The sequence below is a fragment of the Protopterus annectens genome, chromosome 1.part1, assembly GCF_019279795.1.
Source record: "Protopterus annectens isolate FY-2018-M chromosome 1.part1, PAN1.0, whole genome shotgun sequence".
Taxonomy (NCBI): Eukaryota; Metazoa; Chordata; order Ceratodontiformes; family Protopteridae; genus Protopterus; species Protopterus annectens.
In genome coordinates, this window is record NC_056726.1 from 1,100,150,592 (window position 1) to 1,100,166,535 (window position 15,944).

Here is a 15,944-nt window from a genome sequence, read left to right on the forward strand (position 1 = left end):
TAGGACATGTCCATATGCTAACATGGTACCATTACTGCCTGTTACCTTAGGTCTAGGACATGTCCATATGCTAACATGGTACCATTACTGCCTGTTACCTTAGGTCTAGGACATGTCCATATGCTAACATGGTACCATTAGTGTCTGTTACCTCAGGTTTAGGACATGTCCATATGCTAACATGGTACCATTAGTGTCTGTTACCTTAGGTCTAGGACATGTCCATGTGCTAACATGGTACCATTAGTGCCTGTTACCTTAGGTCTAGGACATGTCCATATGCTAACATGGTACCATTAGTGCCTGTTACCTTAGGTCTAGGACATGTCCATATGCTAACATGGTACCATTAGGGCCTGTTACCTTAGGTCTAGGACATGTCCATATGCTAACATGGTACCTTTAGTGCCTGTTACCTTAGGTCTGGGACATGTCCATATGCTAACATGGTACCATTACTGCCTGTTACCTTAGGTCTGGGACATGTCCATATGCTAACATGGTACCATTACTGCCTGTTACCTTAGGTCTAGGACATGTCCATATGCTAACATGGTACCATTAGTGCCTGTTACCTTAGGTCTAGGACATGTCCATATGCTAACATGGTACCATTAGTGCCTGTTACCTTAGGTCTAGGACATGTCCATATGCTAACATGGTACCATTACTGCCTGTTACCTTAGGTCTAGGACATGTCCATATGCTAACATGGTACCATTAGTGCCTGTTACCTTAGCTCTAGGACATGCCCATATGGTAACATGGTACCATTAGTGCCTGTTACCTTAGGTCTAGGACATGCCCATATGCTAACATTTTATTTACTTTGATTGTTGTAGGTTTAATTAGTTCTCCTTTGCTTCTGTGTAGAAAACCACCAGATAAGGTAAACATTTCATTTAACATGATCTGTGCTTTGGAGATTTGCAGACATCACAAACATCACATGCTGATGAATAAGTAACAGTTTCTCGCTTACTTTGTTTTGCTTGTTGTATTACTTACCTGCTGGTATCCTTTACCCCACATAATGGCAGTCTCATCAATGGTTAATTCCTGACCCTTAGGGGCACGGGAGTCAAACATGCCTATCTCTACGTACTTGCTGGGTTCATCCGAAAGCTCATGCCAGTTTAAGAAGTCATAGACAATGGGAGGTTCTCCGTTTTCATGAAAGAATATATCTTCTTCCCCAGAGTTTTTAAAATGGACTGTCCTCACATACTGAGTCAGCTACAAAGAGTAAGGAATAATCTGTCAGTGTCAGTCGTTCTGCCTTTCTGTGATACACTGGCTACTATAGACAACAAAAGATTTTGTGTACTACTGTACTACTTCAATGGCTATTCATATTGTACTTCAGCTGTGGGTATGTTGCTTCTGTGTTAGAAATGCCCTGGCCAAATTTCCCCATACTAGAATAAATACCAGTTTGAGTCTTCCCTGAAAATAGGCTATTAGCCCAGTGGAACTAACACAGTCAACAAGTGGTAAATAAATAAATAGATAGATAAATAAATAAATATCCCTTAATGAATTGGTTTAATGATGTGAGTGGGTACTTACAGACGTTTTTCAAATCATTTGATTTGAACTTTCTGTGCTTTCAAGTCATTTTACATTTTGTACTGCCTTCCAAATGACTTGTGTGTTGTGCTTAGCTATTTAAATCAGTTTGAGTGGCTTCTGTTGTTTTTCTACACTTTCACTGTGCTTTCTGCATTTAATGTTAAATATAAACTAAAGTGATTTTGTAGGTTGCATTGCAATTGTAGTGATTTCTGTACTATTAAGTGAATTAATCAATGTTGCTCATAGGTTCATATGTTCATAGGTGTATACTAGGCTAACGACCACTAGGGCCCTTAAAAGCCTAGCTGTGAAACCCAAATGTGACACACAAATTTGATTTATATTTGATTTATAGGGGGTAATTTACTGACTGCCTCTGCCCATCAAAGACATAAGAGCCAGACTGGGGTACATTTCTTATTACCCATCCATTGGTCCAAGTCCAAGTTGCACTTAAATACAGATAGGGAGGAACCTTGCTTTACATGGATGGGAACAATGGGAATTCTCTGAGAAACATATCTATCTCTTCAACATGTGCTATTTATTTTGTAGGCAAAATGTAGGTCTTTTAATCTGTTATGCTGTTTGTTTTGCAAATGTGCAAAAGATTCCTCAAAATAAGTTCCAGTGATGCCTTGTATGCCGGGCAAAGATCACTTTTCAAAAATCTGGATGATACCAAGTAAAGAGACAGGGCTTTGAGGCTATCACTATAGGACATTGTGTTTACTCCCTGTATTTCTTTTTGTATGAAACCTCTGTGGTCATTCCAGTTGCTTCATGTGTCTGGTCAGGTAGATTCCAAAGGGGCATTATACTCTATGGTGGGTCTGATGAGGTCCAAGTAAAGTAGTAGGATGATGTCTATGGACCTTGTTGCCATGGCCTTGCTTATAAGTTGAGCAACATAGAAGGATTTCCTTACTACCTTGGACACATGTTAGTGGAATGCTAGGTTACTATCTATATTGAGTTCCCGGAATCCTGAGTAGTGAATTGGCTTTTAAGGGTGATTTATTGATGACAGTTACATAGGATGATAGACTTCCCAAAATGTACTAAAATAGACTTCTAGATACTGAAATTTAAGGCATGGCTTTGGCACCAAGTTTGTGTCTGTATTATAACTTCTTGAAAGGTGTTCTCACCTTGAGGGGATAAAATGAGTGCTCCCAATTTGCAATCATCTGCAAACTTGGTTATCCAGAGACCTTTGTCATTGGCTCTAACATCCAAGAAGTAGATGCCAAAGATGGAGTGAGCCTAGCATAGAGCTGTGAGGGACTCCAGTGGTGACTGGCCTCTTTGCACAGGTGGCCTCACTGATTCTAAGCTCCTGGGTCAAATCAGTAAGCCAGGTAGCAATGCAATGTGTTATAAATGGATTTATACTTAGTTCTGTAAGTTAGTTGATAATGCCGGAGTAGGGTATTGTGTCTAATGCCTTAAATAGATCTAGGTAGGCAGCATACACAGTTTTCCCCTCATCCATGACCTTAGTGACCTTTTCAAGGAAGTCCCCTGATTAAGTAATCATGACCTTCCTTTCACAAAGCCAAACCTGGATGGATTCAGTCTCTTGAGATCTCCTATATCCTTATTGATAATTTCCATGATAATTCTTTCCATGGCTTTGCAAATAAGACTAGTTTGACTAATGGGTCTGTAGTTTCCAGGATTGGTTGAAGGTCCTCCCTTATGAACGGGAATGACTGGTGCAGGGGCCCTGATAGTTCATACTTTAGTTTATTCATGAGGCATCCTGTGATGTAAATACTTTTTGTATCTAACTGCGTACACTGTATCTGGAGCTTTTCTCCTCAGGTCTCTGCTGAAAAAGGGCACTTGCCCAGCCAGACTAACCCGGTTAACAAATGGCAAATAAATGGGGCCCACTGAGACTGTGTCCTTGACTTTATTGCATGCATCCAGTACATGCTCACTAGTTATAGTTGGAGGGGTTATGTTTGAGGGTATTATTATTATTGGGATGATTGGGGGTGGGTGATGGGGTAAATTTGGAAATTAATTTGTCTGCTAACAGGTTCATAGGTTCATAGGTTCATAGGTTCATACTAGGCTATCTGCCCGAGGGCATTTACAAGACTAACCCATAGTTTTGTGGCTTACGCCACCCCTTTAGTATGGGTAACTATACCCATTATTTTGCTGTGCCTCTGTCGAGCAGTGACACTGAGGTAATCCCTGGGGTATATCTGCGATCTCCCATCCATTGGTCAAGATTTCTCTTGAACAAGGCCAGCGAGGTGCTCTGCCTCACATATACCGGGATTTTATTCCACAGCATAGGGAGTCTTTGGGTGATGAATCTGTCCCTCCAGCACGTCCTATTAATAGCCGTGTCGAGGTTTAAGTCTCCCGCCCTTGTGGCTCTGACGGATCTAGATTTTTTGAGGTGAAGCATATTCATCAAATCTGGGTTTGACATTGCCTTGTATGTTAGGCAAAGGTCACCTCTGAGCAAGCGTGTACTGAATAGAGCTGGAGTTCTTTCAGTCGGGCAGCATAGGACAGATGTTTGAGACCCTTTATCCTTTTGGTGAGGAACTTTGTGGCCTCTCCAGCTGCTGCAAGTGTCGGGTCAGATACATTCTGAATGGGGCATTGTACTCAATCATTGGTCTGATGAGTGATGAGTATAGGGAGACTATGACCTCCCTTGATCTAGATGAGAATCCCTTCATGATAAGGTGGGCAATGTAGAAGGTCTTCCTAACTACTTTAGCTACATGGGTGTCAAATGACAGACTACTATCAACCTGGGTCCCTAGGTCCCTGATAACTTCTTCTGTGCTCAGTGGATTGCCACCTATTTGGTAGCTAGGGTAACCTTGTTTTTCCCAAGGGTATGACTATGCATTTTTGGCATTTAACTTTAGGCCATGGCTCTGGCACCAGTTATCCGCTTCTGTGAGACCCTTCTGAAGGATATCTGTGTCAGATGTGTTTTCTACTATGGCCAGTTTGCAGTCATCTGCAAACTTTGTCAGCCATAACCCTCCTGTGTTTGCTTGTACTTCGGAAAAGTAGATGCCAAACAAGAGTGGGCCCAGGACTGAGCCCTGTGGTACACCACTTGTGACAGGATTTGAGTCTGACATGGCGCCAGCAACTCTGACCCTGTGGGTTCTGTCACTCAGCCAGTTTGCAACCCATCTTGTGATGTATGGGTTAACATTTAAGCTGATGAGTTTTTCAATGATACCTGAGTGGTGTATTGTATCGAAGGCCTTCGCCAGATCGAGGTAGGCTGTATGGACTGCCTTTCCCTCATCAATGGCTTTGGTGACTGTTTCGAAAAGTCAACCAAGTTTAGAAGGCATGATCTGCCTTTGACAAAGCCAAACTGGGATGGATCCAAAGTCTGCAAATTCCCTATGTCTTTATTTATGAGGTCCATTATGATCCTCTCCATGGCTTTGCAGATAAGGCTTGTCAAGCTAATGGGCCGGTAATTTCCAGGGTCGGTGGAGGCACCGCCTTTGTGAAGTGGGACCACAGTTGCAGTGCCACCCCTGGGTAATGTATCCAGAGGTAAGACTATGATTAAACAGCTGTCCTAGCTGTGGGTTTAATTCCTCGTTGAGTTCGTGGAGCACACAGCCGGGGACACCATCAGGTCCCATAAGTTAGTACTAGGCTAACTGCCCTTGCGAGCCACTGTAAGCCTAGCCAATTATCCCTTGTGAGACTCAAACCCAGCACCTTGTGTTTGTAAGGCAAAAACCTTAACCATTAGGCCATATGACTTTGCTATATTTCCAGGCATGGTGAATATGGCACCATTAATCACCAATTAAGCACATTGCTATGTACTGGCCTTGAGGTTTCTGACATAGCTGTAGAAGGCCTTATGAATATCTTTCACTTGGGAGGATATCTTAATCTCAACGTTGGCTTTGCTTGACCTAATTAGTCCTCTTAGTTGACTATTTACTTTGATTAGAGGGTTTTTATCTTTATGGGAATTATCCTTCTTGAATTTTTCATATTTTTTTTCCTTTTGTTGTATATACTTTATATTTTCAGATGCCACCAGGTTGATTTATTTCTATGGTTAATTCTAGGCTTACTTCTGTTTTTTTATAGCAGTCTATATGCAGCCATTGAGATTGAGTTAAACATAGGCTGGTATGTTCTCGGTGTTTGAAGGGCATTACATTTTCAAGAACCATCATTTAACAACAGGTAATTTACCTTGGAATAGTTCCTGACTGTTACTAGTTTTAATGGGATTATGTAGTTGATTTTGATTTTGAAGGAGACAGCCTCATAGTCGGACCTTACCAGGGAGGATGAGACATAGTTTCACAGTTTCATAGTATAGTACTAGGCTATCTGCCCTGGGGCATTTGTAAGCCTAGCCATAGTGATGTGTCTTTTGCTACCCCATGAAATGGTACAAAAATGTACAAAATAAATCAAGAATACTGTGCCTCTGTCTAGTAGTGACACAGTGAAGGTCCCCTATATAACAGAATTAGTTTACTGTGCCCCTGTCTAGCAGTGACACAGATGTGACCCCTGGGGTAAACCTACGATCTCCCATCCACTCATCAAGATTTCTCTTGAAGAGAGTCAGTGAGGGGCTCTGCCTAATATGAACTGGGATCCTGTTCCAAAGCATGGGAAGCCATTGGGTTATGAATCTATCCCTCCAGCATGTCCTGTTCATACTTGTGCCAAGGTTTAAGTCTTTAGCTCTCGTGGTCCTGATGGATTTGGATTTTTTGAGGTGGAGCATGTCCATCAGATCCTGGTTGGACATGGCCTTGTACGTCAGGCAGAGATCACCTCTGAGCAGGCAGTATGCTACTGAATAGAGCTGAAGTTTCTTTAGTCTGGCTGAATAAGACATATGTTGAAGACCCTTGATCCTTTTGGTGAGGTACTTTTGTGGTCTCTCCAGCTGTTGCAAGTGCCGGGTGAGGTACATACCAAATGGGGCATTGTACTCAATCATGGGTCTGATGAGGGAGGAATATAGGGGTACAATGACATCCTTGGATCTGGATGTGAAACCCTTCATGATGAGGTGTGCAAGGTAGAATGTTTTTCTAACCACTTTGGCAATGTGGGTGTCAAATGAGAGGTCGCTGTTGACTTGGGTCCCTAGGTCTCTGATTACTTTTTCCGTACTCAGTGGGTTGCTGTCTATGTGATAATTTGTGGGTACTTTGTTTTTCCAAAAGGGATGACTATACATTTTTTGGCATTTAGTTTAAGGCCGTGACTACGGCACCAGTTGTCCGTTTCAGTGAGGCCTTTTTGTAGGATGTGTGCATCTGCTGGTGTATCGACTATGGCGCCTAGTTTGCAGTCATCTGCGAACTTTGTCAGCCACAGCCCTCCCATGTTTGCTTTAACATCTGAGAAATAAATGCCGAACAAGAGGAGTCCCAGGACAGATCCCTGTGGGACACCACTTGTGACAGGCTTTGAGTCAGACATTGCTCCGGCGATTTTAACTTTATGGGTTCTGTCCTTTAGCCAGTTTGCAACCCATCTAGTGACATAAGGGTTTACTTTTAAGCTGTTTAGCTTATCTATGATGCCTGAGTGGGGTATTGTGTCGAAGGCCTTAGCCAAGTCCAGGTATGCTGTATGGACTGCTTTGCCCTCATCAATGGCTCTAGTGACTGTTTCGAAAAAATCAACCAGGTTTAAAAGGCAGGATCTGCCCTTTACAAGGCCGAACTGGGTAGGGTAAAGTGTCTGTAGGTTCCCTATGTCTCCGTTTATGAGTTCCATTATGATTCTTTCCATAGCTTTGCAGACCAGGCTAGTCAAGCTTATGGGGCGGTAGTTTCCAGGTTCTGTAGAGGCACACCCTTGTGGAGTGGGACCACTGTTGCTGTACGCCAGTGTTCAGGTACATATCCCGAAGTCAGGCTAAGGTTAAATAGCATTTTTATGTGTGGGTTTAGCTCCTCTTGGAGTTCACGTAACACGCACCTCGGAATACCGTCAGGTCCCATTGATGCTGTGTTTTTTGCTTTGTTTAGGGCAGCTCTCACTTGGACATCTGAGATGACAGGGAGATTACATTCAGCTGGGATAAGTATTTCTTCTTTTGGTGGTGAAGGAGGCGAGAAATTTGCACTGAACCTGTCAGCCAGAATGTTAGCAATATCTGTGGGTTCAGTGTATTTTTTGTTGTTGTGAACTAACTCTGAGCATATCTGAGAATTTCCGCCCAGGTTTCTAACATAGCTGAAGAAGGCCTTGTGGTTATCTTTAGTGTCCTTAGTGATTTTTCTCTCAAAGTTTGCCTTGGATGTTTTTATGAGAGAATGTAGTTTTCTGCTAATGATGATCAGAGATGTCTTCCCTTCATGGGATTTCGCTCTGACGTGCAGTAGCTTCCTTCTTTTGTTATACAATTTGTTTATGGCTGAGGTCCACCAGACAGGACGTTTACTTTTGGTGGAGAGGGACTTGGATTTGTTTGGGATTGCATGATCCATGCATTCTTGGAGATGTCCATAGAAAGCATTTGTGAAGGATTCTGCATTGTGGGATGTGGTATCCACTGGCACAGTGGGCTTAAAGGATACCATCTCAGTCTTAAGAAGAGTGAAGTCTGCTTTTGAGAAGTTTTTCACTGTGGTCTTTTGTGCTGGGATGAGGGGGGTGCAGTGTTCTCCCATATTTGTGAGCATGGGGTCCAGTATGTTGGAGCCTCTGGTGGGCATATTTACTATTTGGTCAAAGGTGTTTGCACTTACTAACTCCAGGAATCTCTGTGCCTGCAGATTTGAGGCCATGTAGGATTCCCAAAGTACAGAGGGGTAATTAAAGTCTCTCATGAGCAGGGGGTTAGAATGCAAGGGTAATTGTCTCCAATACGTCCAAGTATGCTTTTTGAACTTCCTGGGACATGGAGAGTGACCTATAGCTGGCTAGGATATGGCATGGGATTGTGTCTATGGTGATCTGTATGTGGATGAACTCCAGCACATTATCATGCTTGACCACCCTAGAGATATGCTTGCTACTGATGTACACTGAGACCCCTCCACCTTTATCCCTTGTCTATGCAGCTACTGGTCTAAAAGTATGGAGGATACTGAAACCTTGCACTGCTGGGGTACTCTCATACTCCTTAAACCATATCTGTTTAACTACAGTGATGTATATAATCTCAAGTGTGAAGAGGGCTTGCAGGGAGCGTATTTTCTTTTTTTTTTATTTAGGCTCCTGGCATTGAGCAGTAACACCTTCAGATTCTGTTGATTTTCCTATGTCAGTAGGTTTGTTAATTTCACATTGTGTGGAAGAAGGCATAATGGGGGCAGACAAAGACAGAGCCGGTATTTGAAAACCTGGAGGGAAAGGTACGGACCATCCTTGGCAAAGCAAGATGATCTGCTGACCATGTCTTCCCAAGCTGACAAATATTTGATCCCCTTAGAATGACACCAGAAAGACAGCCAGTTTTTGAAATCAATCAATTTTGCTCATATTGTGGCACCATCCTTGGTGATGGTAATATGCTGCTGGTATCGTCCTCAGTGATACATTGTATACTTGTATCATTGTATCATCCTCGGTGATGGTAATATGCTGCCTAATATATTGTGACATCATCCTCAATGATACATTATATTATTGTGTCATCGTCGGTGATGGTAATATACTGCTCAATACATTTTGACATCATCCTCGGTGATACATTGTATCATTGTATCATTGTATCATCCTCGGTGATGGTAATATGCTGCTCAATGCATTGTGACATCATCCTCAGTGATACATTGTATCATTGTATCATCCTTGGTGATGTAATATGCTGCTCAATGCTAGGGTCATACCAGCCTGAGACACAAAGTCTGAAAACACCATAATGCCTCTCTTCATATAGTCCAGGGAGGTACATCTCAGGTCCTTTACACTTACATGGATTAAAATAGACTCATACTGGGATCTGTGGTGTAATGACTTGAGTGCATGTATGATTTGGAGGATTCTGGCTCCAGATAAACAACTAACAGTGATCTTTTCTTTGTTCAGCCTGGTTAGGGGGAATCAGTATATCTTACAATGGACCTCCCTATAACAAGAGTCCTGGGAAGTGGGTTTTCTTGCCTTAAGGGCTTAGTGTTTGTGGCTGCACTGAGATTGACAGTATGTATGGGATTAGGTGTTATTTTTCTGAGTGCCTTTGGGCTTAGTGAAGCATGTCTTCAACAGCAGGTGGCTTAGGTAATCTTTGTTATTTAAGAGGATTGCTGCTAATTGTCTCAACATATGTTAGCCTATGTGTGTCTTGTGTGCTAGTGCTATGTGAGATGGCTGTTTGTGTGTCTGTGTGTGTGTGCGTGCGTGTGCGTGCGTGTGTGTGCGTGTGTGTGCGTGTGTGTGTGTGTGTGCGTGTGTGTGCGTGTGTGTGTGTGTGTGTGTGTGTGTGTGCGTGTGTGTGTGTGTGTGTGTGTGTATGTGTGTGTGTGTGGTTTTGACAACCTGATGTGGAATTGCACACGTGAGTTTAGCCTCCAGTGTCATTGTTTAATGGCACCTGTCATATAGTGTGACTGAGTGGATGTCAGTAAACATCAGACAATTGCTGCATTATCTTTAGATGCTCATATCCAACAAGATGATTACAGAGAAATTAAGGAATTACATATCCATACTGTCCAATCCTTTGATTGGTGAGCTACAAGTGGATGGTGTATTGGGCTTAAATGGCTATTAAGGGTGTTTAGTTTGAGCAGACTAATGAAGGGGCTTTATTATGGCAGATTTTGATAAACAGTACTAAATTCTACAAGCTTTAATGTTTACATAATACAGAATTCTACTAAATCCGTAGGTGTTGCCACTCGACATACAGCTAACTGCTCTAAGCTTGTTGGCATTCAAGGTATTTGCACTATATTGCTGCTTTATAAGTCACAGTTTTATGGACCATTCTACAGTCAACAATTGCTTTCTATGTGTATGCTACTGCACTGGGCACTGCTAACCCACACAACCATGCAAAATTTATAATAGCCCCCCCCCCCAAAAAAAAAAAAAAAAACAGAAAGCAAAATAATGAGCTCTCTGGGCAATACAATGACTACACTATGAGTTCTTTCATGAATTTCCCAACTCAGAAAGACCTGACAAACACCTCCTGCCATAAGATGAATAAACACAGCCCTCCAAATGTTAAAAAAGTAGAAGAGAACCACAAGGGCAAAGCTAAGACAAACCACTTAAAGAAATAGCTGGAGATTGTTTGCTGAAGGTAATTTCAAGACAGTGGCAGTGACAGGAACAGCAATTTAAAAATTCAGTGAAATGAAAGTCAGTGAAATGCACATATAAAAGCAGGAAACAAAAGTGATCATTCAACTTAACTTAATGAGATTTAGCAGTCAAAGGTACTTAACGATGCCTGGATGGCACTGGATACAAGAGTCAGATTTAGTAATCAAAGGTACTTAACGATGCCTGGATGGCACTGGATACAAGAGTCAGATTTAGCAGTCAAAGGTACTTAACGATGCCTGGATGGCACTGGATACAAGAGTCAGATTTAGCAGTCAAAGGTACTTAACGATGCCTGGATGGCACTGGATACAAGAGTCATAATTAGCAGTCAAAGGTACTTAACGATGCCTGGATGGCACTGGATACAAGAAACACACTTCTGGACTGCAAGCTTTGCTGAGCTCCAGGAAAATGAGCAGGAAACAGTATGTAGTGAAGCAGGTTTACTCAAGAGCAATACTGGTTTGCTGGGAGGGCACCCAGTATCATGGCTGCATGGAAAGCAATGGGTGGGAAGAGTACATAAATAGCTAATATAATACTCAATAGCAATGAAGGGGGGGGGCCTTTGGAAATCTGATAATCATAAGAGTTGGAGGACAGAGACACAGCCTTATAACAACAACAACAGCAAAAGGCTGAGAGGCCTGGGGAATCTTCAAGGAGAAAGCAGATTAGCTACAAAGGCTGCAATCAAATAAATGCAATATTGCAGGTTTCAGAAACTAGCTTAATGTGTTAGCAGAGGATGGGCAGGCACAGAATGTGAGCAAGTAAATGATGAGCAGAATGTAAAAACACTGAAGCACAAATTGGGGCAGCGACAATTCTCTCACTAGTGAACTTCTACTACATACATGCTGCATTTACTTGCTGGGTTGTGGTCACTTCTCAAACATCTAGTCAGTTTTATTTATTTATTTACATTTGTTTACCGGGAAATTCCAACTGGACGCAGGTCCTTTTTCAGCGGATGCCCGGGTAGAAAAGCTCCACATCATGTACATGATAAATAGAGATACAAAGTTGCAGCAATAGTAAACAACATTACAGGTTGTTGGATTTAATGCAATAACAAGATATTGATTATCAACAGTATATACAGTAAATGTTGCAAGTCAAGATAGTTTCTTGTCATTTATAATATTAGTAACAAAGCTGTCAGACAAGATGTTAAAGTATGTAAAGACAACTAGCTATTTCTGACTGTGATAAGTAGTGGTGGTAGTATAGTTGCATTAAAAGTCTAGGTAGGGGGGTGGTTTTGACAATGTGCGTGAGTTATCTAGAGCTTGTAGTGGTTATTTTTGTTGCAAGACTATAATTTCTGCAGCTCTAGGGAAAATAAACAGCACTGATTAGAGCGTTAGCTATGTTTATTTGGTCGTTAGCTATGTTTATTTGGTCATGTCATTTTCCCTGTTTATAGTATATCATGTTACATGGAGCTGAGTTCAGTGCAGCAAGGTGGAAATGCGCACGCCACGGTTGCAGGTATTTGCAAGATTTCCTAATATAACCATCTCAAACAAATCTGATCAGTAAATAGGGTCTTGCTGCACACAGGTGCAGCAAACTGCACATAGCTGCACAGTACACACAAACAAGCACTTGGCACCCTAAAAGTAGCTTGTAGTAACCTGTAGCAGTGCTACAGTAAAGCAAACAGATACAAGCACTTGGCACCTTAAAAGTAGTTTGTAGCAGCCTGTAGCAGTGCCACACTGCACAACTTAGCCAACAGCCACTGCGTCTAAGCTCAACACTACTGTCATATGATGATCTGAAGCTGTATGTACACCAGTTACATTTAATACCATGTTACATACATTCATTCATAACTAAACTACCTATTCCTTAACTAGAAACTTCTCAAAAAAACACTAATCTCAAAGGTCTGCAACTGCCTGTAAATTAAATCAAGTTTTACATCACACTGGACAAAATGGAAGGTCACCCTCCATGTCTGTCCTCTGTTGCCAGCCTCATAGTGTTAGATATCCTAAAGCAGTGTAGTGACTGCCTTATTCTCAAAGATAAGGTCCTCTTACTAAACACAAATGACTCTGCCTGTGAGAGGTGAGAATATTTAAGAGGTATGGAGGCCTCACTCTTACAAAAACACAGACATTGAGTATTGTACTAACACACCACATCTTATGCCCCCTATCCTGACAAACAATATTATGTCACATGCTGAAGCTATAAAGAAATCCTTACCAAAAATTCTTAGACCCATAACAATTAAATCTCATCAAAAGTCAAAACCAAACATTGTATCAGATAGTGTCATACCTTTAACAATATTCACCTTGAGACAAAGGGCCTCAGTTCAACTACACAGAGCACTCCACAAATAAAACTCTTTCAGAGATTGATGACTCTAAAGTAAGGCACACACATTCCCCACTCACTAGGCTAGTCAAAGACAGGGTGACAGTCAACTGTCTTTCATTTGCTAGGATCTCAGAATGTCTTAAGGGATCTTAGGACCCTTGCACCTAAAATGTATAACTATGACATGTTAGTTGTGCATGCGGGGATGAATGATGTATAGCAGAAATCCCTGAGGGAGATGCAGAGACTTTTCTCAGCTCTCTGTGTATGTGATAAATACAAACAGGACTCTGATTTTGAATAGAATCCTCCCTTCTCCACAAATGATGCCTAGCTAGCAACTGGCAAAAAATTGTGTCATTTAGGGATTCAGTTTGTGTCAGCTGGGAACAAGATGCTTGATAGTCCTACTTGCGTTGCAAAGATGGACTGTAGTTATCATTTAAAGTCTTTCACATATTGGCTAAAGTCCTTTCTGCACCCATACTAGTGTTTTAGACACAGATCGGTTAATGAACATTCCAACATATCAAATATACCAGTATCAAAACACGATCAAATTAAGGTAGCTCTGCTCGGTGCCAGAAGTATAAACAGCAACCACCTTCACCTTAACCTTAAAATGCTCCTGCATTTAGAAGACATCCATATACATGTAATCACTAAAAGTTTGTTCATATGCATGCACAGAAAGTACTCTCTCTCTGTGCCTGAGTTTAGTGCCTACCACAATTTTTGACTGAATGACATTTGTGGCATGGCATATTTGTCAGCTTCCATATCACCTCTAGACAGATTCCCAATATCTCACAAATTGAGCTTATGAAACTGAAAATCACACTAAACAAGATCATCTATCACTTCATCACCTGTTACAGTACTCCTTTGATGACCCCAGAAGTCCATATCAGGTTCTTAAGTGTTACAGATGAATGTCCCATAAATAAGAATTTCATCATTCTAGAAGATTTTTACTGCCCACCTATTGACTAGGATACCAACACCACCAACATAGGATATGAGCAAAAGTGTTTAGACTTAATAAATAACAATTCAGTGGGCCAGATTGTTACTAGCCCAACTACAGAACAAGATATTCTTGACCTAATGTAGTGTCGTCATGCACACCTCCCCTAGTAACTCCATCTACATAAGTCAGACTATAAACTATTAACCAATTCCTAAAAGCTACCTAAACTTACTGAAACCAATATATCAGAATTCAAAGACTTCATGCACACATATCTCATCAAGGTCTTCTGTGTAGTCTCAAAGTTCAGTTATAGGATTACCTCAGGCATTGCCTCAGCAGATAGTCACCAAGAAATTTTCTACTGACATACATAAATGTATAGACTTGGCAGTCCATCCCATTCCAAATATCATGAGAAGTTTAAAAGCAACTCCTGTATATCCAACAAATGCATGGTAATTGACAACCACAGCAAAAATTTCATGGTGTAGAAATAGCTCCACACCATAAACCCAAAAGTACACCAGCAAAATGTTAGGCTGAATAAAATAAATCCACACAAAGTTTTTTGCTAGTCAGTAGGTCAGACGTCCGTGGACTAGTATCAGGGAACATTTAAGTGCTACAAGATATCACAAACAAAATAATGTGTTGTCCAAACAGACTATGAAACATCCTACTGCTAGTTTTAAATTAACAGGTGTTGATAAAATTATTTACAATATACCTGATAAACTTGAGGTCACATAATATACTTAAAAAAAACAAGAAAGGAGCTGGACAATTAAATTAGGTGCTTTAGTCCAACCATGGTTTAATGAACATTGCAAATAGATTTATTGGAAATATTAACACTTTATAGATAATTTATGAAGGGATATATATCTATCGTTTTAGGATTTCATGTTATTTTTGTATTTAATGATGTAAGTTCCATATTTATGTACTGAAGAAGGCAGGATATGGCTACCAATCTACAGCCCTCCCACCTATTGAAACAACAATAAAGTTTGTATAAATTTAAAAGCAAACTATCCTAGTGGTCCACTGACATACATAAAATATACAATAAAAAATAGCTTATTAGACTTTACAGCAAATCTCAGGACACCCAAGTAAAAGAAAATATTATGAAATTGATTATTGAATACTAAGGCTGCCTATGAACTCAGGTTGGCATCTGAAGTCATGAAGAATTACAAATCCTTCTTTAGTTATGTTAGAAAATTAAAAACAAAGTACTAATTAATGTACAGAGCTCATACTGAATGACAAAAGTTACTCAAATCCAGTGGACATTGCCACTAGAGTAGCAAACAAAATTTAGCACAAATTTACTTCCCAAGATGAGTATCTGAGACAGAATGACCTCAGTATCTCACAAACCCCTCATCATAACTAAAGAATATGTATAGAGTCCAATAGTAAGATCACTTCCTCTATGGGAGTAGGAAACATTCCGAACTGTTCGATACATTGTACTAAATATACCGTTGTATACCCCTTCTAGAACATTGCACTTGAGGCTGGCTGCACACTCAGTCCCAGCATTGCCGATGTCACTCCATAAAGCTGGCTCTACTTCCAACCCCAGAAACTGTAGGCTGATCAGCCTGACGAGACTCATTTGTAAAGTTATCGAATGCATAATAACAGACTTGATAAAAATGTCATCAGGCTAGATCTTGTGTGATGAATCTGATTGAGAATGTAACATAAGCTGATGACAGCGGTCACACAATATACACAGCTTACTTTGATGTGGCCAAGACAT

At 41.0% G+C, this 15,944-nt stretch overlaps 1 protein-coding gene across 1 annotated transcript in view; it reads right to left on the bottom strand.

Annotated features, from left to right (window-relative positions):
• The window catches only part of LOC122815490 (vomeronasal type-2 receptor 26-like), a 204,490-nt gene that overhangs the window by 111,965 nt on the left and 76,581 nt on the right, over positions 1–15,944 (bottom strand). Inside the window, exon 5 of the mRNA XM_044088030.1 lies at positions 1,009–1,236. Within this exon, the coding sequence (XP_043943965.1) occupies positions 1,009–1,236 (228 nt within the window). The remainder of the gene's footprint in view (positions 1–1,008; positions 1,237–15,944) is intronic.